This window comes from Mesoplodon densirostris, chromosome 4, assembly GCF_025265405.1.
Source record: "Mesoplodon densirostris isolate mMesDen1 chromosome 4, mMesDen1 primary haplotype, whole genome shotgun sequence".
In the NCBI taxonomy this organism is placed as follows: Eukaryota; Metazoa; Chordata; class Mammalia; order Artiodactyla; family Ziphiidae; genus Mesoplodon; species Mesoplodon densirostris.
This window is the reverse complement of record NC_082664.1, coordinates 97,941,776-97,968,950: the sequence shown is the minus strand read 5'-3', so window position 1 is coordinate 97,968,950 and position 27,175 is coordinate 97,941,776. Positions and strand designations below refer to the sequence as shown.

General features: G+C 37.5%; 1 protein-coding gene across 1 annotated transcript in view; it reads left to right on the top strand.

Moving 5' to 3' along the window:
- LOC132488542 (ankyrin repeat domain-containing protein 26-like) overlaps nucleotides 1–27,175 on the top strand; it is a 136,452-nt gene that overhangs the window by 28,222 nt on the left and 81,055 nt on the right. The window contains 7 exon segments of the mRNA XM_060096841.1: nucleotides 1,006–1,104; nucleotides 1,731–1,759; nucleotides 1,852–1,924; nucleotides 20,800–20,861; nucleotides 23,930–24,023; nucleotides 26,376–26,474; nucleotides 27,101–27,129. Of these exon segments, the coding sequence (XP_059952824.1) occupies nucleotides 1,006–1,104; nucleotides 1,731–1,759; nucleotides 1,852–1,924; nucleotides 20,800–20,861; nucleotides 23,930–24,023; nucleotides 26,376–26,474; nucleotides 27,101–27,129 (485 nt within the window).

Sequence of the window (27,175 nt, the reverse complement as noted above, 5' to 3'; positions counted from 1 at the left end):
TCTGGGATTGTGCATTTCTGACAAGCTCTCAGAGTAGCAAGGGTGTAGGCTTGCATTGAGAGAAATCTGGAAGAGGAGCCACTGGATAGTTCAAGACAGAACAGGATCAAGGAAAAGCATTATTTTGTTTTTCTTTCTGAGTGTGTTTATAGCCAGAGGGTAGCAAAGCGTTGAAGTAGAACTTATAGATGTAAGGTGCCACTGCTAAGCAAAGAGGAAAAAAGAAGTGGTGGGGATGAACCATAAAAAGAATGTCAAAGGGGGAGAATTAAGACCACAGATCCAGAGACTACCTTTGAAGAGGAAAGAATATAGTGAAAGGAAAGAGGGGGGAAAGAAGGGTGTTAAGGATGTGATTGTGGAGGTGATGAGGAAACTTGAGAGAACTCTCGTTAGATGACTTCAGTGTATTTACACTGAGACAAGGTTAGGTCATTGCTGCTCCAGAGAATACTGGAAGCAGGAGTGGGTGCTAGAATTGAGGTAAACCCCAGCTCCTCCTTGTAACTATCAGGCATCAAAGATATATGTTGTGTTGGTATGTGTTATTCAAATGAGATTAATTTGAATATGGAAGCATTGGCTGTTTTTTGTTTTTTAAGATAGGTTTGTGGGGTTTTTTTTTGGCTGCTTGGCTTGGCATGTGGGATCTTAAATTCCCCCGACCAGGGATTGAACCCGTGCCCCCTGCAGTAGAAGCATGGGGTCTTCACCACTGGACCGCCAGGGGAGTCCCTAAGATAGCTAATTTTTTGCTGATAATTGTTTCACAAAAATCCTTTTAAACATTAGCATGATATACTGAACCAAACTAATTTTGGAAACAAAAGAAATTAATAGGGTTCATTCCCTAAATGCTAAAATTGTTATTTTCAGTAAATACTACACTGATTTTGAAATATGAAAGATTTTTAATATCTAATAATTCTGTGGCAGTAAAATTTACTTTTTCCTTTTTGATAATCGTACTTCGATGTTGAAAACTTATAATACGTTATTTCTTAGATGTGCCTTATATACCTTCTTGCATGAGTGGATCGAGAAACTTTAAGATGACTAAACTAGAGGATCCAAGAAATGTAGGCATACCAGTAGCCCACATGGGTATGGAAAAACATGAATATTTTTATGAACTATTATTCTACAAGTGTATATCCAAGCTGATCAGTTCATAACACTTTCTCTGATGAGAAATGAATTATACATTCAACTGAACTGTCATCCCAACTGTGCACTTCCTAAATTACAGGACAAATTGAAGAAGATGATAAATACTTGTAGTATAATGGTGTAAATGATGCTGCTGTATTGCATTCAAGATATGCTGTTGCATTTTACCATCAGCTTTCACATTTACCTTCTCGGGGTCATGATTTGTTGCTCTGATTAAAGATCACTTTTCTCCTCATCAATCAGCATGTTCACATTGGTACATGTGGTACATGTGCATTTTTCTATTTTATAAAGGCTTTTGGAACATAATCTTACTTTTGAAATCTTAACTGCATGTTTTGTTAAACCTGTACTCCTATTTTTTCTTCAGTATCTATAGTGGATTCATATGTCTGTCTTGTTGCAGTCCTAACTTCCCCCAAGAAACAAAACACCAAAACCTAAAGTATTCACTGCCAAGGCCAAGCACGAGGATTCTGCTCAGTAGTAACTGCATGAATATATAGTTGGCTTTCATAGTTACGTGTAATTGATTCTATGTCCCTTTTGCCTTTTAGATTCTCCTGAAAAATATCCTCACTTGAAGGTAAAAACTTATATTTTTATCTTGAATTATTAACTACAGATTGTATCAAATGTACATTATTTATTAATCAACTTCTTTCAAAACCCATTCAGCCTGCAGTTGGAGTGAAAGATTCTGTTCCTAATAAAGCAGTAGGAATGAAGGATTTACAAACAGCCAGATCAGGTAAATTTTGCAGTGCAAATTTCACTCTGGAAAGAGGTACACTAAAATATTTGAAACGCTCACAGCCTTCATATTCCTAATTCTTTTTTCTTTTGTTTTTGCAAGTTTAATTGAAGGATTTGACATAAATAAGGCACATGTTATTGTTGGCGTCCATGTTTTGAAAAAAAGATATTTACAAGCATAAGAAAAAGATATTTTTAAAATGTAAGCTTTAACTCAGATGCTTCTATGTACGTTTCAATACCCTAAAATTCTCAGTTTGGAATCTCTGTACTTCTTAGGGATTCTCAGAGGTTAATTATTAGATTCTAAGATTTTTCCAGTTTTATAAAATGCTTATTTGAATTCTGACCTTAACCTAGAGTAAAGCTTCACTTGCTAACGTGTCAATTGTATTTCAAATTTAATTATTTCATTTTAGTGGTGTTACACAGATGAGCTAAAGCCAACCAGATGTTTTGATTAGCAGACTCTGTGTGTGTGTGTGTGTGTGTGTGTGTGTGGTCTTTGATTATTAAAAGTGGGGGTAAGTAATCATACCCTAATGACAATTTGATAGACACAATCTTTTTTTTTTTTTTGCAGATTTTTTTTTATTAGTTTCTGCTTTATAACAAAGTGAATCAGTCATACATATACATCTGTTCCCACATCCCTTCCCTCATGCGTCTCCCTCCCTCCCACCCTACCTATCCAACCCCTCCAGGCGGTCACAAAGCACCGAGCTGATCTCCCTGTGCTCTGCGGCTGCTTCCCACTATCTATCTACCTTACGTTTGGTAGTGTATATATGTCCATGCCTCTCTTTCGCTTTGTCACAGCTTACCCTTCCCCCTCCCCATATCCTCAAGTCCATTCTCAAGTAGGTCTGTGTCTTTATTCCCGTTTTACCCCTAGGTTCTTCATGACATTTTTTTTTTAATTCCGTATATATGTATTAGCATACGGTATTTGTCTTTGTCTTTCTGACTTACTTCACTCTGTATGACAGACTCTAGGTCTATCCACCTCATTACAAATAGCTCAGTTTCGTTTCTTTTTATGGCTGAGTAATATTCCATTGTATATATGTGCCACATCTTCTTTATCCATTCATCCGATGGTGGACACTTAGGTTGTTTCCAGCTCCGGGCTATTGTGAATAGAGCTGCAATGAACATTTTGGTACATGTCTCTTTTTGAATTATGGTTTTCTCAGGGTATATGCCTAGTAGTGGGATTGCTGGGTCATATGGTAGTTCTATTTTTAGTTTTTTAAGGAACCTCCATACTGTTCTCCATAGTGGCTGTACCAATTCACATTCCCACCAGCAGTGCAAGAGTGTTCCCTTTTCTCCACACCCTCTCCAGCATTTATTGTTTCTAGATTTTTTGATGATGGCCATTCTGACTGGTGTGAGATGATATCTCATTGTAGTTTTGATTTGCATTTCTCTAATGATTAATGATGTTGAGCATTCTTTCATGTGTTTGTTGGCAGTCTGTATATCTTCTTTGGAGAAATGCCTATTTAGGTCTTCTGCCCATTTTTGGATTGGGTTGTTTGTTTTTTTGCTATTGAGCTGCATGAGCTGTTTATAAATTTTGGAGATTAATCCTTTGTCAGTTGCTTCATTTGCAAATATTTTCTCCCATTCTGAGGGTTGTCTTTTGGTCTTGTTTATGGTTTCCTTTGCTGTGCAAAAGCTTTGAAGTTTCATTAGGTCCCATTTGTTTATCTTTGTTTTTATTTCCATTTCTCTAGGAGGTGGGTCGAAAAGGATCTTGCTGTGATTTATGTCATAGAGTGTTCTACCTACGTTTTCCTCTAAGAGTTTGATAGTTTCTGGCCTTACATTTAAGTCTTTAATCCATTTTGAGCTTATTTTTGTGTACGGTGTTAGGGAATGATCTAATCTCAAACTTTTACATGTCCCTGTCCAGTTTTCCCAGCACCACTTATTGAAGAGGCTGTCCTTTCTCCACTGTACATTCCTGCCTCCTTTATCCAAGATAAGTTGGCCATATGTGTGTGGGTTTATCTCTGGGCTTTCTATCCTGATCCACTGATCTATCTTTCTGTTTTTATGCCAGTACCACACTGTCTTAATTACTGTAGCTTTGTAGTATAGCCTGAAGTCAGGGAGCCTGATTCCTCCAGCTCCGTTTTTCGTTCTCAAGATTGCTTTGGCTATTCGGGGTCTTTTGTTTTTCCAAACAAATTTTGAAATTTTTTTGGTGTAGTTCTGTGAAAAATGCCAGTGGTAGTTTGATAGGGATTGCATTGAATCTGTAGATTGCTTTGGGTAGTAGAGTCATTTTCACAATATTGATTCTTCCAATCCAGGAGCATGGTATATCTCTCCATCTATTTGTATCATCTTTAATTTCTTTCATCAGTGTCTTATAATTTTCTGCATACAGATCTTTTGTCTCCTTAGGTAGGTTTATTCCTAGATATTTTATTCTTTTTGTTGCAATGGTAAATGGGAGTGTTTTCTTGATTTCATTTTCAGATTTTTCATCATTGGTGTACAGGAATGCCAGAGATTTCTGTACATTAATTTTGTATCCTGCTACTTTACCAAATTCATTGATTAGCTCTAGTAGTTTTTCGGTAGCATCTTTAGGATTCTCTATGTATAGTATCATGTCATCTGCAAACAGTGACAGCTTTACATCTTCTTTTCCGATTTGGATTCCTTTTATTTCCTTTTCTTCTCTGATTGCTGTGGCTAAAACTTCCAAAACTATGTTGAATAAGAGTGGTGAGAGTGGGCAGCCTTGTCTTGTTCCTGATCTTAGTGGAAATGGTTTCAGTTTTTCACCATTAAGGACTACGTTGGCTGTGGCTTTGTCATATATGGCCTTTATTATGTTGAGGAAAGTTCCCTCTATGCCTACTTTCTGCAGGGTTTTTATCATAAATGGGTGTTGAATTTTGTCGAAAGCTTTCTCTGCATCTATTGAGATGATCGTATGGTTTTTCTCCTTCAACTTGTTAATATGGTGTATCACATTGATTGATTTGCATATATTGAAGAATCCTTGCATTCCTGGAATAAACCCCACTTGATCATGGTGTGTGATCCTTTTAATGTGCTGTTGGATTCTGTTTGCTAGTATTTTGTTGAGGATTTTTGCATCTATGTTCATCAGTGATATTGGCCTGTAGTTTTCTTTCTTTGTGACATCCTTGCCTGGTTTTGGTATCAAGGTGATGGTGGCCTCGTAGAATGAGTTTGGGAGTGTTCCTTCCTCTGCTATTGTTTGGAAGAGTTTGAGAAGGATGGGTGTTAGCTCTTCGCTAAATGTTTGATAGAATTCGCCTGTGAAGCCATCTGGTCCTGGGCTTTTGTTTGATGGAAGATTTTTAATCACAGTTTCAATTTCAGTGCTTGTGATTGGTCTATTCATATTTTCTATTTCTTCCTGAGTCTGTCTTGGCAGGTTGTGCATTTCTAAGAATTTGTCCATTTCTTCCAGGTTGTCCATTTTATTGGCATAGAGTTGCTTATAGTAATCTCTCATGATCTTTTGTATTTCTGCAGTGTCAGTTGTTACTTCTCCTTTTTCATTTCTAATTCTATTGATTTGAGTCTTCTCCCTTCTTTTCTTGATGAGTCTGGCTAATGGTTTGTCAATTTTGTTTATCTTCTCAAAGAACCAGCTTTTAGTTTTATTGATCTTTGCTATCGTTTCCTTAATTTCTTTTTCATTTATTTCTGATCTGATCTTTATGATTTCTTTCCTTCTGCTAACTTTGGGGGTTTTTTGTTCTTCTTTCTCTAATTGCTTTAGGTGCAGGGTCAGGTTGTTTACTCGAAATGTTTCCTGTTTCTTAAGGTGGGATTGTATTGCTATAAACTTCCCCCTTAGAACTGCTTTTGCTGCGTCCCATAGGTTTTGGGTCGTCGTGTCTCCATTGTCATTTGTTTCTAGGTATTTTTTAATTTCCTCTTTGATTTCTTCAGTGATCACTTCGTTATTGAGTAGTGTATTGTTTAGCCTCCATGTGTTTGTATTTTTTACAGATCTTTTCCTGTAATTGATGTCTAGTCTCATAGCATTGTGGTCGGAAAAGATACTTGATACAATTTCAATTTTCTTAAATTTACCAAGGCTTGATTTGTGACCCAAGATATGATCTATCCTGGAGAATGTTCCATGAGCACTTGAGAAAAATGTGTATTCTGTTGTTTTTGGATGGAATGTCCTATAAATATCAACTAAGTCCATCTTGTTTAATGTATCATTTAAAGCTTGTGTTTCCTTATTTATTTTCATTTTGGATGATCTGTCCATTGGTGAAAGTGGGGTGTTAAAGTCCCCTACTATGATTGTGTTACTGTCGATTTCCCCTTTTATGGCTGTTAGTATTTGCCTTATGTATTGAGGTGCTCCTATGTTGGGTGCCTAAATATTTACAATTGTTATATCTTCTTCTTGGATCGATCCCTTTATCGTTATGTAGTGTCCTTCTTTGTCTCTTCTAATAGTCTTTATTTTAAATTCTATTTTGTCTGATATAAGAATTGCTACCCCAGCTTTCTTTTGATTTCCATTTGCATGGAATATCTTTTTCCATCCCCTTACTTTCAATCTGTATGTGTCTCTAGGTCTGAAGTCGGTCTCTTGTAGACAGCATATATATGGGTCTTGTTTTTGTATCCATTCAGCCACTCTGTGTCTTTTGGTGGGAGCATTTAGTCCATTTACATTTAAGGTAATTATTGATATGTATGTTCCTATTCCCATTTCCTTAATTGCTTTGGGTTCGTTATTGTAGGTATATTCCTTCTGTTGTGTTTCTTGCCTAGAGAAGTTCCTTTAGCATTTGTTGTAAAGCTGGTTTGGTGGTGCTGAACTCTCTCAGCTTTTGCTTGTCTGTAAAGGTTTTAATTTCTCCATCAAATCTGAATGAGATCCTTGCTGGGTAGAGTAATCTTGGTTGCAGGTTTCTCTCCTTCATCACTTTAATTATGTCCTGCCACTCCCTTCTGGCCTGTAGAGTTTCTGCTGAGAGATCAGCTGTTAACCTGATGGGGATTCCCTTGTGTGTTATTTGTTGTTTTTCCCTTGCTGCTTTTAATATGATTTCTTTGTGTTTAATTTTTGACAGTTTGATTAATATGTGTCTTGGTGTATTTCTCCTTGGATTTATTCTGTATGGGACTCTCTGTGCCTCCTCGACTTGATTAACTATTTCCTTTCCCATATTGGGGAAGTTTTCAACTATGATCTCTTCAAATATTTTCTCAGTCCCTTTCTTTTTCTCTTCTTCTTCTGGAACCCCTATAATTCGAATGTTGGTGCGTTTAATGTTGTCCCAGAGGTCTCTGAGACTGTCCTCTGTTCTTTTCATTCTTTTTTCTTTATTTTGCTCTGCATCAGTTATTTCCACTATTTTATCTTCCACCTCACTTATCCGTTCTTCTGCCTCAGTTATTCTGCTATTGATCCCATCTAGAGTATTTTTCATTTCATTTATTGTGTTTTTAATCAATGCTTGATTCATCTTTAGTTCTTCTAGGTCCTTGTTAACTGTTTCTTGCATTTTGTCTATTCTATTTCCAAGATTATGGATCTTGGAAATAGAATCTTGGATCAGCTTTACTATCATTATTCTGAATTCTTTTTCAGGTAGACTGCCTATTACCTCTTCATTTGTTAGGTCTGGTAGGTTTTTATCTTGCTCCTTCACCTGCTGTGTGTTTTTCTGTCTTCTCATTTTGCTTATGTTACTGTGTTTGGGGTCTCCTTTTTGCAGGCTGCAGATTCGTAGTTCCCGTTGTTTTTGGTGTCTGACCCCAGTGGCTAAGGTTGTTTCAGTAGGTTGAGACACAATCTTTTAAAACAGTAATTCTGAAAGTTTGGGGCTTTAAGATCCTTTTATTTATTTGTTTGTTATTTTTTATGATGCAGATATAGGATCCTTTTATACTTTTAAAAATTATTGAGAATTCCAAGGAACTTTTGTTTAAGTAGGTTGTATCTACTGATGTTTACTGTATTGGAAAATAAAACTGAAAAATTTAAAATGCAAGCACACACAATCATACATTCTATTAGCCATTAGACGTATGATGTTATCACATATCTTGTCTCTGGAAAACTGCTCTGTACACTTAAAACAGAATGAGAATGGAAATAACGTTTACTGTTATTGTGAAAATAGTTTTGACCTCTTGGACCCCTTGAACGGTTGAGTCTTGGGACTCCAGGGATGCTCAGGTGACACTTGAGAACCACTGTTTTAAACCATTTACAGAGCTCATGGATGTGAAATGATAAAGGGACGCTTGTGATGAAACAGGCTTTAAACTTTCACTTTTACATTTCTTGCTTTCTTCTTTGATTTGTCTTTTTTTTTATGTATACAGCAGGTTCTTATTAGTCATCAATTTTATACACATCAGTGTATACATGTCATTCCCAATCTCCCAATTCATCCCACCACCATCCCCAACGCCCTGCGGTTTCCCCCCTTGGTGTCCATACGTTTGTTTTCTACAACTGTGCCTCAATTTCTGCCCTGCAAACCAGTTCATCTGTACCATTTTTCTAGGTTCCACATATATGCGTTAATATACGTTATTTGTTTTTCTCTTTCTGACTTACTTCACTCTGTATGACAGTCTCTGAATCCATCCACGTCTCAACAAATGACCCAATTTCATTCCTTTTTTATGGCTGAGTAATATTCCATTGTATATATGTACCCCATCTTCTTTATCCATTCGTCTGTCGATGGGCATTTAGGTTGCGTCCATGACCTGCCTACGGTAAATAGTGCTGCAGTGAACATTGGGGTGCATGTGTCTTTTTGAATTATGGTTTTCTCTGGGTATATGCCCAGTAGTGGGATTGCTGGATCATATGGTAATTCTATTTTTAGTTTTTTAAGGAACCTCCATACTGTTCTCCATAGTGGCTGTATCAGTTACATTCCCACCAACAGTGCAAGAGGGTTCTCTTTTCTCCATACCCTCTCCAGCCTTTGTTGTTTGTACATTTTCTGATGAAGCCCATTCTAACTAGTGTGAGGTGATACCTCATTCTAGTTTTGATTTGTATTTCTCTAATAATTAGTGATGTTGAACAGCTTTTCATGTGCTTCTTGGCCATCTGTATGTCTTCTTTGGAGAACTGTCTATCTAGGTCTTCTGCCCATTTTTGGATTGGGTTGTTTGTTTTTTTAATATTGAGCTGCATGAGCTGTTTATATGTTTTGGAGATTAATCCTTTGTCCATTGATTTGTTTGCAAATATTTTCTCCCATTCTGAGGGTTGTCTTTTTATCTTGTTTATGGTTTCCTTTCCTGTGCAAAAGCTTTGAAGTTTCACTAGGTCCCATTTGTTTATTTTTGTTTTTATTTACGTTACTCTAGGAGGTGGATCAAAAAAGATCTTGCTGTGATTAATGTCAAAGAGTGTTCTTCCTATGTTTTCCTCTAAGAGATTTATAGTGTCCAGTCTTACATTTAGGTCTCTAATCCATTTTGAGTTTATTTTTGTGTATGGTGTTAGGGAGTGTTCTAATATCATTCTTTCCATGTATCTGTCCAGTTTTCCCAGCACCACTTATTGAAGAGACTGTCTTTTCTCCATTGTATAGCCTTGCCTCCTTTGTCATAGATTAGTTGACCATAGGTGTGTGGATTTACCTCTGGGCTTTCTGTCTTGTTCCATTGATCTATGTTTCTGTTTTTGTGCCAGTACCATATTGTCTTGATTACTGTAGCTTTGTAATATAGCCTGACGTCAGGGAGTCTGATTCCTCCAGCTGCGTTTGTTTCCCTCAAGACTGCTTTGGGTATTCGGGGTCGTTTTTGTCTCCATACAAATTTTACGATTTTTTGTTCTAGTTCCGTAAAAACTGCCATTGGTAATTTGATAGGGATTGCATTGAATCTGTAGATTGCTTTGGGTAGTATAGTCATTTTCACAATATTGATTCTTCCAATCCAAGAACATGGTTTATCTCTCCATCTGTTGGTATCATCTTTAATTTCTTTCATCGGTGTCTTATACTTTTCTGCATACAGATCTTTTGTCTCCCTAGGTAGGTTTATTCCTAGGTATTTTATTCTTTTTGTTGCAATGGTAAATGAGAGTGTTTCCTTAATTTCTCTTTCATATTTTTCATCATTAGTGTATAGGAATGCAAGAGATTTCGGTGCATTAATTTTGTATCCTGCACCTTTACCAAATTCTTTGATTAGCTCTAGTAGTTTTCTGGTGGCATCTTTAGGATTCTCTATGTATGGTATCATGTCATCTGCAAACAGTGACAGTTTTACTTCTTCTTTTGCAATTTATGTTCCTTTTATTTCTTTTTCTTCTCTGATTGCTGAGGCTAGGACTTCCAAAACTATGTTGAATAATAGTGGTGAGAGTGGACATTCCTGTCTTGTTCCTGATCTTAGAGGAAATGCTTTCAGTTTTTCACCATTGAGAATGATGTTTGCTGTGGGTTTGTAATATATGACCTTTATTATGTTGAGGTACGTTCCCTCTATGCCCACTTTCTGGAGAGTTTTTATCATAAATTGGTGTTGAAGTTTGTTGAAAGCTTTTTCTGCATCTATTGAGATGATCATATGGTTTTTATTCTTCAATTTGTTAATATGGTGTATCACATTGATTGATTTGTGTATATTGAAGAATCCTTGCATCCCTGGGATAAATCCCAGTTGATCATGGTGTATGATCCTTTTAATGCATTGTTGGATTCTGTTTGCTAGTATTTTGTTGAGGATTTTTGCATCTATATTCATCAGTGATATTGGTCTGTAATTTTCTTTTTTTGCCGTATCTTTGTCTGGTTTTGGTATCAGGGTGATGGTGGCCTCGTAAAATGAGTTTGGGAGTGCTCCTTCCTCTGCAATTTTTTGGAAGAGTTTGAGAAGGATGGGTGTTAGCTCTCCTCTAAATGTTTGATAAAATTCACCTGTGAAGTTGTCTGCTCCTGGACTTTGGTTTGTTGGAAGATTTTTAATCACAGCTTCAATTTCATTACTTGTGATTGGTCTGTTCATGTTTTCTGTTTCTCCTGGTTCAGTCTTGGAAGGTTATACCTTTCTAAGAATTTGTCCATTTCTTCGAGGTTGTCCATTTTATTGGCATAGAGTTGCTTGTAGTAGTCTCTTAAGATGCTTTGTCTTTCTGCGGTGTCTGTTGTAACTTCTCCTTTTTCATTTCTAATTTTATTGATTTGAGTCCTCTCCCTCTTTTTCTTGATGAGTCTGGCTAATGGTTTATCAATTTTGTTTATCTTCTCAAAGAACCAGCTTCTGGTTTTATTGATCTTTGCTATTGTTTTCTTTGTGTCTATTTCATTTATTTCTGCTCTGATCTTTATGTTTTCTCTCCTTCTGCTAACTTTGGGTTTTGTTTGTTCTTCTTCCTCTAGTTCCTTTAGGTATAAAGTTAGATTATTTATTTGAGATTTTTCTTGTTTCTTGAGGTAGGCTTGTATAGCTATAAACTTCCCTCTTAAGACTGCTTTTGCTGCATCCCATAGGTTTTGGATTGTTGTGTTTTCATTGTCATTTGTCTCTAGGTATTTTTTGATTTCCTCTTTGATTTCTTCAGTGATCTCTTGGTTATTTAGTAATTTACTGTTTAGCCTCCATGTGTTTGTGTATTTTATGTTTTTCCACTGTAATTCATTTCTAATCTCATAGTGTTGTGGTCAGAAAAGATGCTTGATATGATTTCAATTTTCTTAAATTTACTGAGGCTTGGTTTGTGACCCAAGATGTGATTTATCCTGGAGAATGTTCTGTGCACACTTGAGAAGAAAGTGTAATCTGCTGTTTTTGGATGGAATGTCCTATAAATATCAATTAAATCTATCTGGCCTATTGTGTCATTTAAAGCTTCTGTTTCCTTATTTATTTACATTTTGGATGATCTGCCCATTGGTGCAAGTGAGGTGTTAAAGTCCCCCACTATGATTGTGTTACTGTTGATTTCCTCTTTTACAGCTGTTAGCCGTTGCCTTATATATTGAGGTGGTCCTATGTTGGGTGCATATATATTTATAATTGTTATATATTCTTCTTGGATTGATCCCTTGATCATTATATAGTGTCCTTCCTTGTCTTTTGTAACATTCTTTATTTTAAAGTCTATTTTATCTGATATGAGTATTGCTACTCCAGCTTTCTTTTGATTTCCATTTGCATGGAATATCTTTTTCCATCCCCTCACTTTCAGTCTGTATGTGTCTGTAGGTCTGAAGTGGGGCTCTTGTAGACAGCATATATATGGGTCTTGTGTTTGTATCCATTCAGCAAGCCTGTGTCTTTTGGTTGGAGCATTTAATCCATTACGTTTAAGGTAATTATCAATATGTATGTTTCTATGACCATTTTCTTAATTCTTTTGTGTTTGTTTTTTTTCACACTTTAAAAACTTTATTTATATAAAAAGAACTCATTTGTTTTTAAAAGCATTAACAAGAGAGAAAGAAAAACAGAAAAGGTATGGAGCAGAAGACATGCCCCTTAGTAGTGTTCTGTGGGAAGGTGGGATTTTTGGTTCTCTGAAATTGAACGTTTAGTGTTTTTATAAATGAAAAGGAAAAAACAAACAGCTTTAACTTTAAGTCCCCAAAAGCCCATGGCTGTTCTATTACCCACACCCCACCGACAAAAAGAGCACCAGGAAAAGAGCAGCAGAAGACAAGAGAAATGAAGAGTGGAGCCACATCTGGATGGGGGCGATTTCCCTTGTGCAGTATGCTCTTAGGGTCACAGAGAGGAAAAGGCTCCTTTTTGCCAGAAAAGGAGTGGGACGAAATGTGAAGGGGAAAAGGGGTAAATAAGGAATTTTAATGCAGAGGGGAAGGGGGGTGGTGGGTTGTGCACTTCTCTCCTACCCCAAAGCCTCAATATATAAAGGAAGGGGGAGGGAGGAGGATAAAGATTTCCAGTTGCATTAAACAGAGCTTTTAGACTAAGGGGAGGAGTAAAAGGCAAATAAGGGAAAGGGTTAAAAAAAAATCAACCACATAGCAGCTGATTCCTCTAGCCCAACCTGCTAATATACACTAAACTAAAAGGAGGAGGTACAGGGGTGGTGGGGGGTCGGGGAGGGGGATATGGACACGACTTCCCTATAACCACTTCAGAGATGACAATCATTCTGGGCAGCTAAGGAGTAAGAGCCACACCACTCACTCCTCCCACCAATCTCATCTGGAGGTTCATCAGAACAGGATTTTTGCAAAATCTCAACATATACAGTTGAGGAAAACCTTCTGTGGCTAAAATTAGAGGCTATTCCAATTCCCAGTGGAGAGACTGAGGTTCTCTAGGTCACTTCTCCTCTTCTTTCTGCTATTTAGGGCCAAGAAGTAGGTAAGAAAGCAACAAATTTACTACATTTTGACAGAATTAAACTTGTATTATTTTGAAGGAGCCTGTGATTAAGAGTGATAAATGCGTACTGTCATCCCTAGAGCAACTGCTAAGACATAACTCACAATAGGAGGAACAGGGAATTTCCTGTTAGTCCAGTGGTTAGAACTCCGTGCTCTCACTGCCAAGGGCCCGGGTTCAATTCCTGTTGGGGAACTAAGATCCCACAAGCCATGCTGTGCAGCCAAAAAAGAAGAAGAGGAACACAGGGATCTCTTTAGATACGAGAAAAACAGAAAACAAATAGCAAATGGCAGATGTAAAAGCCACTACATAAATATTAAATATGAATGAACTAAACACCCTACTCAAACAACAGAGATTTTCACACTGGATTAAAAAAAAACAAGATTGGGCTTCCCTGGTGGTGCAGTGGTTGAGGGTCCGCCTGCCGATGCAGGGGACACGGTTCGAGCCCTGGTCTGGGAAGATCCCACATGCCGCGGAGCAACTCAGCCTGTGCACCACAACTACTGGGCCCGTGCTCTAGAGCCTGCAAGCCACAACCACTGAGCCCATGTATCACAACTACTGAAGCCCGCACGCCTGGAGCCTGTGCTCTGCAACAAGAGGAGCCACCACAATGAGAAGCCCACGCACCGCAATGAAGAGCAGCCCCCTCTCGCTTCCACTAGAGAAAGCCCGCGTGCAGCAAAGAAGACCCAACGCAGCCAAAAATAAAATTTAAAACATAAATAAATAAAAATAAACGTCTATAATTAGAAAGGTATGAAAATGAAACTTGTACTCAATGAGAAAAAACTTAGAAAAACTATTGAACCAGTCACTATGATACATAATTTCTTTCGAGGGGAAAAGAGCAACTACATATTTAAGAATTATATTTTGCTGTCATTCCTGAATTACATTTCATAATGTAAATATATTATCTGAAATATTAAGGATATCCTTTATTAGCAGGTAAATTTCGCAAGTATGTCTGATTTCAAGACAGTTGAGGAAGTTAAAGAAGAAAGTATCAACACACCTAGGAAGTAGCTGAATTTTCTTTTGAAATGTTTTCATCAGCAATTTCCTACATAAGCTCCTGGGGAGCACTATTTGAAAGAAAAGAAAAACTAAAGATACATGTCCAAGTGTTGGCCCTCGTGGCATGATTGTAGCTTTGTTGATAGGCATAGCATCTTTAGTGTAATATGCAATAATAGCGTGACCAGATTCATGATACGCTGTGATTGTTTTGTTTTTGTTATCAATTTCCACACTTCTACGCTCAGGCTCTAAGAATAAAAATTTACTTAAGTAAAATACTCCATTAAGAAGGTATATTTAAATGAATGAAGCTCCTTTGTCTCAAAGTCATTCTTAGAGTCATATGATTTAATATCATTAATAAATATTTTTAAAGTTTGAAAGTTTAAAAAATGAGTAGATTCCACTCTACAACACATGTAAACCATAATTTGTCAACTGAAAACCAAACTGTAAAAACTATCATCTTAATCCTTATATCAAAAGGAAAAGCTGTATTCTATTTCTAGAAAATAAACTTCTAATTTAACAGGAATATCATAACTTACCTGTTTTGAAGGCAATTCAAGATTTAAAGTCAAAATTAAATTCTGAAAAAACAGTAAAATTAACTATTCTTTTATCAGCAATATCAGACAAGAGGAAAGACATGGGCACTCATGCCCCCCAAAGAGTGTAATATAAGTTATAATATATTTGTTCTGTAACAGGCCAAACTGTGTTGCTCTGTTAGAGTATATATTTGCATGTTTCTATACCTTTCTTTTTTATAAACTTTCTCTCAAAATTAAGAGTTTTTTCTCGGACTTCCCCGGTGGCGCAGTGGTTAAGAATCCGCCTGCCAATGCAGGGGACACGGGTTCGAGCTCTGGTCCAAGAAGACTCCACATGCCACGGAACAACTAAGCCCATGCGCCACAGCTACTGAGCCTGAGTTCTAGAGCCCATAAGCCACAACTACTGAAGCCCACGCACCTAGAGCCCATGTTCCATGAGAAGCCACCACAATGAGAAGCCCATGCACCGCAATGAAGAGTAGCCCCCGCTCGCCGCAACTAGAGAAAGCCCGCATGCAGCAACGAAGACCCAATGCAGCCAATAAATAAATAAATAAATAATTTTTTTTAAAAAGAGTGAATTACCACCAAACCGAAAATTATCAAGTGGCAATTTTTAAAAAAAAGAATTTTTTGTCTAACATAACGAACAGTATAAGATAGGGAAAAAAAAAAAAAGAAAACCTACCCATTAGGATTTTATCTTTGGAGAACTCTAGTTCCTTCATGGTTACCACTTCTTTTCCATCAACAGCTGCCTTTAAAGCAGCTTGGTTCACAAGATTCTCCAACTCTGCTCCAGAAAAGCCAACAGTACCTCGAGCTATGATTTCTGGATCAACAGCTATATGCAGACAGGACACAATATTAAAATTTCAGAAGAGCTAATAAAAAGCTCTTCATAAAGAACTCACATTGCAAAAGAAAAAAGAAGATAGCCATCATGAGCTGTAATTTTACAAAAGCTTACTTCACTAAATTCTAAGGGGAAAAAGCCAAAACTGCTAGTAAACACACCATTAAAATTGTCATTGGGACAAATCACAAAAGTTCTTATATTTAAATAACTTTGTGATAAACAGAGAAAGGTAGAGTTGCCAGATAACGATTTACAAACCTTTAATTATGGCCTAACCACAAACTGAAAAGGCACATTCATAGACATTTTGTTTTCAGAATTTCATCTTGAAATAACTTTGGACATAAAAGCCCCCCTTATTATCGGAAACATATTTGGTTTTAAGAATTGATTCAGGTATCTTTGAAAATACTGCAGCTTTAATAGCTGCTTTTATTACTCAGGTAGTTCCATAATATTTCCATGTGTTTTGTTTTATAGTCTGCTTCCCCTCTTTTGGCCCCAAAGTGACTATATCATGAGGTACTCTGCTCATAATATACAGGTGCTTTTGATATTATTGTATATTTTACATTCATCTAAAGAAACATTTATACATAGATTTCATCAAGTATTATCTAAGTACTCAAAAGAAAACTTTCTTTAGAATCGGGATTCAAAATGACAGAATCTCTGGACACACATTAATTGAGAAATGGACTTTATGGACAAACAAGAGGAGAGAAAAATAGACCTTTAAAGGAATTTGTCTTTTAAGCCATCCTGAGTAAGGACCACGAACAGGGTGGATTGATATATTACCATTTTATGGAGATAATGTCTGTATCGTCGAATTAAGACTTACACTGATCAAACTTTATTTTATTGAGATACCACTTCAAGATTTCTGTTCGACCTTTTACATCTGGCCTGGGAACTGTAACCTGCATGTCAAAACAACCAGGACGTATTAAGGCGCTAAAGGGAGAATACAAAAAGCAAATATAAATTAATAAGCTGACTGTGCTGAAGGTCAAGTTAAACAGGACTGACATCCTAAAGAGAAGATGGAAAGACAATGGCAACCAATATTTATTTTGAACATAAATATTCAGATTAGTTCCTTATAAAACGTGGCTCAAAGAACAGTTTCAATAACCAGAAGGCAGAACAAAGGTTCATATAGATAAATGTGTGCATCTAGATAGCATACAACCCTTCAGAGACAAAGACATGCAAGTCAGCCAGTCAAGGAGCAAATAATTCTACAGCAACCTATTATGAGAGCTACACATCCATCTTACTGCTATTAAGTACAAAATGTTAAACTAGAGTCTTAGGCAAGAACCAACTATTAGATCAAATGAAAGTATGAATAACTTCTATATAATAAAACCAATAAAAATTTTAAACTATAGTAAATTTTCTTCTAAAAATCCTCTCTACCCCCCACCCAAAAGCTTTGTGATGTTTAAGTTGTGAGAAGATTCTTTTAGCAGCTTTACTGAGATACAATTTTCATATCATAGAATTTGAAGTCGAAAACCCAGTGTTGTTTTTTTTTAACATCATTGTTGGAGTATAATTTGCTTTACAATGTTGTGTTATTTTCTGCTGCATAACAAAGTGAATCAGTTATACATATACATATATCCCCATATCCCCTCCCTCTTGCATCTCCCTCCCTGCCACCCTCCCTTATCCCACCCCTCTAGGTGGTCACAAAGCACCGAGCTGATCTCCCTGTGCTGTGCCGCTGCTTCCCACTAGCTATCTATTTTACGTTTGGTAGTGTAACCCAGTGGTTTTTAATATATTCAGAGTTGCCCAACCATCACCACAATCTAATTTTAGAGAATTTTTACCCCCTCCCTCTCTTCTCCAGCTGAAAGAAACCCCAAATCTACTGGCAGTTATTCCCCATTTTCCCTAACCTCTGGCAACCACTAAATTCCTTTCTGTTGCTATGGATCTGCTTATTCTAGACATTTCATATAAAAGCAATCATATAATATGTGATGTTTTGTGATGGGTTTCCTTCACTTAGCACAATATTTTTATTTTTATTTTTTTTCTTTTTGCGGTATGTGGGCCTCTCACTGTTGTGGCCTCTCCCGTTGCGGAGCACAGGCTCCGGATGCGCAGGCCCAGCGGCCATGGCTCACGGGCCCAGCCGCTCCGCGGCATATGGGATCCTCCCAGACCGGGGCACGAACCCGTATCCCCTGCATCGGCAGGCGGACTCTCAACCACTGCGCCACCAGGGAGGCCCTAGCACAATATTTTTAAAGTTCATCACTATTCTAGAATATATCACAAAAATTTTAATACTTACTTATCTAATGCCTCTGGGAAGTTTGTGGCTCCTATGATGATAACTCCTTCGTTGGGCTTAAAACTATTATAAAAAAAAAAGGACCTTTTCATTGAAAATTAAAACAGCACACATGTAGAAATGTTCTATGCAAAACTGTTTATCGTTAATCTTACTAACAGCAAAGAAAAGGGATTGATCTTTTTAATGGCCAAAATGATAAGGCATCTCTAATTGTTTTCTTAAAATGCCAGTGCACTTCAATAAAAGTGTTAAGAATAAATCACCAAGTCATCTGTGGTTACATACCTTCATAATAATTTTTCTAGTTAGGAAGAGATGACCTGACACAAAAAGCTTGAGTCCCCGCCTAATTTTTGAAAAACATTTTCAAGTTTACCAATTCAAATTATTTGCTCCTAGACTTCCAGAATGTCTTATATGACTTTAAGAAACAATTTTTTTATCTACAGCAACACTCAAAATAGGGTTTTATATTTCTTTCGTACATCATAGTAGTACTTAAAAATGCCTTATAATTCCATAATCACATAAACATTCTCTTCTACAATTTAAAACTTGTCTTTTAAGATTAATTTTTGAAAAGGAGTGTTCTTGTAGTCTCTTGAGTTGGTGTTTTACAATTAAATCTTTTCATTAAACTTAAAAATGCTTATTGCTATAATATCCAGGAAATGAATATTTGCACATATTCGTGAAAGAGTATATTTTATATCCTTAAACAAATGTTGCAATATATAATCGAAAAATTGAATCTCATAGTTTTCTTCCCCAGTCTTGTTTATATTTTCAAAAGTTCAGAACTCTGCATAGGTTTGCATCATTTAATTATACCAGGTTAGTATATTTTACAGATATTTATCTTAACATCATATGCTTTTCCTGAATAAGTTTATCTATTACTAATCCAAATGCATTTATCCAAATCTTTCTTCTAAGTCCCCTGGGTGCCTCAAATTTGTTATGCCCCAAACTGAAGACATTGTCCCTGATGCTTTCCTCTTTCCTGACTCTTTGTAAGCTACTCTGTCATCTGTCTTCCCCATCCTAGTAGATAACATCACTGAAATACCAAAGCAGGAAAAATCCTGGACTCCATCCCTCCCTGAAATCGCCACATCCTGTTGCTCATCAAGTTCAGTATTTTCTACCTGCTTACCATTTTTCATTTCCTATTACTTTCTCACTTATAATTTTGAAATGCTCTTTTCTAGTTTTGCTCCCCTGATGTTCATCTTTACGCTGCTGCCAGAGTGACCTTTCTAAAATATATTTGTGAAGATGTAACACCTCTACTTATGTAGTGGATCCCCATCACATGAAGGAGAAAGTTCATGTTCTAGGAGGACACTTGCTTTTTTTGGTTTGGCTCTGATCCTCCAGTTTTGTCTCTCCATACCATTCCCGGTAACTGTGTTCTAGTTTTCCACGTGACTTGTTATGTTGTTTCACGCCTCGTCCTTTTGCTCAGGCTGCCTTTTCTAGAATCCCCTTCACATCCCCGCTCTACACTGTGTGTGTCTTTTAAGACACAGACCTGTCTTTGCAGCATTTCCTGAGCTACCCAGATACAGCTGACTCCTCTTTCCTGTGTGCCCTTCCTGTACTCTGGTCACATCAGTTGTAGAGCTTTTGAATGATACTTTGCTGTTCTTACTTGTTTTCATGTAGCTCTACTTCTCCTGGAATACAGAGCAGAATCGGTCTTCTATTTATATTTCCAGCTTTTCTCCCAGGATAGTGCCTATGATTTGACAGATCCAGTAAATGTTTGTGGTCTTACTGATTGATTGAATGACCAAATGTATGAATATGATGTTTTCTGGAATGAGGTGTTTGTTTTGTTTTGTTTTTATAGGAAGGAGCAACAAATCCAGAAATTGGAGAAAAAGAAAATGATACTGATATTGAACGTGCTCCACAGGAGCAAACAGATCATAACAATTTGACTTTTTTTTTTTTTTTTTTTTTTTGCGGTACGCAGGCCTCTCACTGTTATGGCCTCTCCCGTTGCGGAGCACAGGCTCCGGACGCGCAGGCTCAGCGGCCATGGCTCATGGGCCCAGCCGCTCCGCGGCATGTGGGATCTTCCCGGACCGGGGCACGAACCCGTGTCCCCGGCATCGGCAGGCAGACTCTCAACCACTGCGCCACCAGGGAAGCCCAATTTGACTTCTTTTGATGGAGCTCAGAAAAATAATAGGAGTGGTAATTTAGTGAATATTTATGAATTTTTTCTATGCTTAAAGGCTAGTCTAAAAACATCTGAAGTGTGTAGATCCAAATATACTATCCATTTCTTTCTTTTTTTTTTTTTTTTTTTTTGCGGTACGCAGGCCTCTCACTGCTGTGGCCTCTCCCGTTGCGGAGCACAGGCTCCGGACGCGCAGGCCCAGCGGCCACGGCTCACGGGCCCAGCCGCTCTGCGGCATGTGGGATCTTCCCGTACCAGGGCACGAATCCGTATCCCCTGCATCGGCAGGCGGACCCTCAACCACTGCACCACCAGTGAAGCCCTTTTTTTTTTCCATTTCTTTTTAAGTATATTTCTTTTGCTCCGTTTCTTCAGAAGTATCCCAACTACTACCAACTTTTTCTTCCTGAAAATGCCTCAACCCTCTGAAATTCTTTTCTGCTACTTTATTTTATTTAAATATTTGTGGATGGAAATAGACATATATGTATTTAAAATTCATAGTAGTAAATGTTCTCATTAATGTATCTGTGGCTGCATTTTACAGATATGATGTCAGCATTAGGATTAGGAGAAGAGGAAGGTATAGAATCACCTTGGGATTCTGAGGTACTGTCTTCTATTATTATTATTATTTTTTATTTTAAAATATAAGCACTGAATGATGTTAAAAACATAAAAGGGGGGGTGTGCTTTGACTTTACTTTCTCACCTTTGCATTTGCCCATCAAAAGTTTTTTCTTATATTTTTAACCTGTAATTAATTAAATAATTGTGTGCTAAGTATAATAACTACCACATAGTGCACTTTTGTTACTTTGCAAGATTCACCTAATGAAACCAGTGTAGCACAGAGCAAAAACCAAGGCTTAGAAGTCATAAGGAATCAGTTTGGGTTCTGAAGTTAAATTTATCTAAAAACTGAAGCATTATTCCAGGTCAGCCTATGGCCAAATGTATGTTTCTTTTTTCTTTTGTTTTTTTTAAAAAATTTTTGTTGGAGTATAGTTGATTTACAGTGTTGTGTTACTTTCAGATATACAGCAAAGTGAATCAGTTATACATATATCCATTCTTTTTTCGATTCCTTCCCCATATAGGCCATTACAGAGTATTCAGTAGAGTTCTCTGTGCTATACAGTAGGTCCTTATTATTGATCTATTTTATATATAGTAGGGTGTATCTGTCAGTCCCAGTCTCCCAAGCAAATGTATGTTTCTTTGGTACATATGGATGGGTAAAACTCCTAGTGAGGTTCAGAGAGAAACAGGTTGAAATGTAGTTTTTTACCACTTAGACCTGAAAAAGATAGTGCCTGAGACTTGAAAGTATTAGTACATTTGGATTTTCAAATAGATCTGCAAGGAACATTTCAAGAGAAGCAAAAGAATGGGGAATAATAAGTATGTGGCGTTATAATACCAACAGTTTGGTTTAGCGATGTTTTAATAAGTACACACCATTTTGGATAAACTAGTGTGCGTTGAGTACCTTTATGGCAGCCATACTTGAAGTAACGTAAATATAAAGTAATGATGACCTGTTGTAAGGTGACAGCTATGGAAAGAGATAAGAAGGGCCTGATCTGTTAGATATAGGCAGCTGCTGCAGTGACACAGCACTGTGTTTAAAGTCAAAAGACATGGTAGCATCCTGGTTCTGTCACGAGCTGTGGGATCTCGGAAAAACTTGTCTACCCTGGTTGAGCGTCAGTGACGTCCTTCGTAAAAATGGTACTGGTACCCACTTCTCAGGTAGGTGTAGGGAACAGATGTGGTAACAGCTGTGAACACACCTTGTAAACTGTAAAGGGTGCTATAGGAATGTAAGACAAAAATGATCACAGTGCATGGACATATATACACTACCAAACGTAAGGTAGATAGATAGTGGGAAGCAGCCGCAGAGCACAGGGAGATCAGCTCGGTGCTTTGTGACCGCCTGGAGGGGTGGGATGGGGAGGGTGGGAGGGAGGGAGATGCATGAGGGAAGGGATGTGGGAACAGATGTATATGTATGACTGATTCACTTTGTTATAAAGCAGAAACTAATTTAAAAAAATGATCACAGTGGCAATTAGTGACTCACTAAATGCTGGGGCACTTTTTTAAAACCTGAAGGACAATAAAATGACAGTAGTGTTAAGAATAGGAAAATTAGAACGGGCATGTGGATTTCTAGCTTGGGGTATGTTAAGTTTCTATAGACTGTTATCGGAGATCTCCTATAGGTATCAAGTGCTTTGGTACTTGAGGTCCTCTCGACATTTTAAATGTTTTGATCTTAAATAAATTCCTGTTATTGAATACCAACTATATACTGGACAGACACTGACTGTACCAATTGAGGGGTTAGGCTGTAGTGGTGGGAACATAAAACCAAACAGGAATCCTTTATAAGTCACTGTTAAGTCCTTCATGTAAAGAAAATGGAGAGGGCTTCCCTGGTGGCACAGTGGTTGAGAGTCCACCTGCCGATGCAGGGGATACAGGTTCGTTCCCCGGTCCGGGAAGTTCCCACGTACCGCGGAGCGGCTGTGCCCGTGAGCCATGGCTGCTAAGCCTGCGCGTCCGGAGCCTGTGCTCCTCAATGGGAGAGGTGACAACAGTGAGAGACAAAGAAAATGGAGAATGTTACGTTAGACAACATTGAGAGAGTTTGTAGTGAGGATTGGGATGGGAGTGGGAGTGGAATTTAGGTAGTCAGAAAAGATCTGCATGTGAGAAAAGCTACTAAGGGGAGGATGGGAAGGAGCCAATCACGTGAGGGTCCAGGGGAGGGACATTCTGGACAGAGAGAACAGTGGATCCCATCTGTTCGTCATTACACTCTCGCATCTTGGAATGACCAGGAAACAGGAAGTGGGGTAACTGTCCTTACAATCACTTTTATCATTGTTGTTGTATGTAGAAAGTAAAATGTGCATAAGAAAAGCTTGGCACATTTAGATAATTAATAAATAAAAGTTCTCATTCTTCCCTTATTAAAGCTTGCTGTACTTTTTTGAAGAGTTGGATAACTATATTTAAATTTTCTGCTATGATTTAAACATAAAGTTTTTCTTACTACTTCGCTATTTTATTCAACTATTTTTCCTATCAATAAAAATTTTATCAAATAACAGATTCTTATAAGCCCTTGTTTACCTAAATGAAGCAGCTTCTACAGTGTTCTGTTTATGCTCAACATGACATACTTCATGGTTTCTTTTCATGCCAAGTATATTATTTTAATACTAAAAAATTTCTGTCTTTAGAAATATTTTAAATTTATAGCAAGTGTACTTATTAAATAATTTATTTAAAAACATATTTTTCAATAAATACTCTCTTCTTTTGCCAAGGAATGTAAAGTAGAGTTAGGTGTTTTGAAGTTAATTCTTTGCTGAAATGTGCCTGTAAGTCAGGCACATATTTTGTCTGTGAAAATAATTCCTCTGGCTTTCCATGCTCAGTTTACAGAGTCAGTAGCCAAATGAGGATAAAAGATAGACTTGACCTAGAGAGTGTATATGAAGTTTTCTATTTCAATGTTTGGGTTTTCAATGCATGCTTCTCTTATTTTTAAATCTAATTGCTTGTAAAGTAGGAGATTTTTAAAAAGTAGGGTATTTTCAGCTATTAGAAGGGGATTAGGAAAGCTTTATGCAACTCATTATTAATATCAATTTTAACAGAGTATCTCTGAGAGACTTCCAGAGAATTATGTTGATCATTTATCTGGAGCTGCAGGTCAAAGAGGAAAAAACATATTAAATGGACAAGTAGAAGGTAAGAACTATATTTTTATGAAAAAGTCATTTGACAGCATGTTGATTTAAAATGGGAATTCTGATATATTCTAATAGCCAAAGAAAATCACCTGTCGGTTAAGAGGAAGAATCATTCCTCACACTGATTTCAAGTTGAACTGAGCCTGTCCCATTCTGGAAAAGAAGTGCTGTATCAGAAGAACTAAGCAGCTACATCTTTTTTTCTTGTCAAAAATCCATCAGCAGTTTTTAGGCAGTTTTCATTTGGCCAAAAAGCAGTGCTTGAATACTTAACTGTGTGCTGTGTTCTATTTAAGCTCTGAGTGTCCAGATGTTCTTTTGTAGACAACATGCCATGATATAATCATCTATCTCCATGTGTGTTACCAAGTTACACTGTGAAGTGTGCCACCCTTTTGAGGTGGTCCTCAAAGACACAGTTTGCTTGTTGTTTAACCAAGTGTCCTAAAGCATGTACCTGAAGTTATATCATTTTTTATTCTAAAAAGCTATGCAGCTTATATTCTGAAAACTATTAAAAAACATAACACTGTTGATGCAAAAAAAAAGAAAATCACCTGTCAAATGCATAGTGAGGAAGAAGACGAGAAAAGGAGGGAAGCTGTGTATCTTATCTGGTGTCAGCCACAGATTAAATTGAGAGTCCCCTTTAAGGAGCTAAATTATTAGTTCCGTTTCAAGGTACTCTACAACCTAAGGAAAGTCGGGAAGTGAAGAAGAGGAAAGAAGGACTAAAGAATGAGAGAGGCAGAGGTTACAGGGAGTAAATGAAGGAAAAGGAAGCAGGGGTCTGTGGAGGACAGGGGCAAAGTAAAATAGGTCTTGGGCTTCCCTGGTGGCGCAGTGGTTGAGAGTCTGCCTGGCAATGCAGGGGACACGGGTTCGAGCCCTGGTCTGGGAAGATCCCACATGCCGCGGAGCAACTAAGCCCGTGCGCCACAAGTACTGAGCCTGCGCATCTGGAGCCTGCGCTCCACAACGAGAGAGGCCGCGACAGTGAGAGGCCCGCGCACCGCGATGAAGAGTGGCCCCCGCTCGCCGCAACTAGAGAAAGCCCTCGCACAGAAACGAAGACCCAACACAGCCATAAATAAATAAATAAATAAATAATAAATTTATTTAAAAAAAAAAGTAAAATAGGTCTTTAGAAAAGGGAAGAGAAGAGTATTTGAAACGTGAGACAAATTTGAAGTGAGCTTCCAACACCGAAACTTGTCAGAGACGAACAGCAAAGCTTTCCCACTCTTACTGTGGGAATGTAGAAGCAGACTGATAGATCAGAGTTTCTCAAATTTTAATTAGTCCCCTGGGGACCTTGTGAAAAATGCACATGCTGAGCAGCAGGTCTGGGATTGTGCATTTCTGACAAGCTCTCAGAGTAGCAAGGGTGTAGGCTTGCATTGAGAGAAATCTGGAAGAGGAGCCACTGGATAGTTCAAGACAGAACAGGATCAAGGAAAAGCATTATTTTGTTTTTCTTTCTGAGTGTGTTTATAGCCAGAGGGTAGCAAAGCGTTGAAGTAGAACTTATAGATGTAAGGTGCCACTGCTAAGCAAAGAGGAAAAAAGAAGTGGTGGGGATGAACCATAAAAAGAATGTCAAAGGGGGAGAATTAAGACCACAGATCCAGAGACTACCTTTGAAGAGGAAAGAATATAGTGAAAGGAAAGAGGGGGGAAAGAAGGGTGTTAAGGATGTGATTGTGGAGGTGATGAGGAAACTTGAGAGAACTCTCGTTAGATGACTTCAGTGTATTTACACTGAGACAAGGTTAGGTCATTGCTGCTCCAGAGAATACTGGAAGCAGGAGTGGGTGCTAGAATTGAGGTAAACCCCAGCTCCTCCTTGTAACTATCAGGCATCAAAGATATATGTTGTGTTGGTATGTGTTATTCAAATGAGATTAATTTGAATATGGAAGCATTGGCTGTTTTTTGTTTTTTAAGATAGGTTTGTGGGGTTTTTTTTTGGCTGCTTGGCTTGGCATGTGGGATCTTAAATTCCCCCGACCAGGGATTGAACCCGTGCCCCCTGCAGTAGAAGCATGGGGTCTTCACCACTGGACCGCCAGGGGAGTCCCTAAGATAGCTAATTTTTTGCTGATAATTGTTTCACAAAAATCCTTTTAAACATTAGCATGATATACTGAACCAAACTAATTTTGGAAACAAAAGAAATTAATAGGGTTCATTCCCTAAATGCTAAAATTGTTATTTTCAGTAAATACTACACTGATTTTGAAATATGAAAGATTTTTAATATCTAATAATTCTGTGGCAGTAAAATTTACTTTTTCCTTTTTGATAATCGTACTTCGATGTTGAAAACTTATAATACGTTATTTCTTAGATGTGCCTTATATACCTTCTTGCATGAGTGGATCGAGAAACTTTAAGATGACTAAACTAGAGGATCCAAGAAATGTAGGCATACCAGTAGCCCACATGGGTATGGAAAAACATGAATATTTTTATGAACTATTATTCTACAAGTGTATATCCAAGCTGATCAGTTCATAACACTTTCTCTGATGAGAAATGAATTATACATTCAACTGAACTGTCATCCCAACTGTGCACTTCCTAAATTACAGGACAAATTGAAGAAGATGATAAATACTTGTAGTATAATGGTGTAAATGATGCTGCTGTATTGCATTCAAGATATGCTGTTGCATTTTACCATCAGCTTTCACATTTACCTTCTCGGGGTCATGATTTGTTGCTCTGATTAAAGATCACTTTTCTCCTCATCAATCAGCATGTTCACATTGGTACATGTGGTACATGTGCATTTTTCTATTTTATAAAGGCTTTTGGAACATAATCTTACTTTTGAAATCTTAACTGCATGTTTTGTTAAACCTGTACTCCTATTTTTTCTTCAGTATCTATAGTGGATTCATATGTCTGTCTTGTTGCAGTCCTAACTTCCCCCAAGAAACAAAACACCAAAACCTAAAGTATTCACTGCCAAGGCCAAGCACGAGGATTCTGCTCAGTAGTAACTGCATGAATATATAGTTGGCTTTCATAGTTACGTGTAATTGATTCTATGTCCCTTTTGCCTTTTAGATTCTCCTGAAAAATATCCTCACTTGAAGGTAAAAACTTATATTTTTATCTTGAATTATTAACTACAGATTGTAT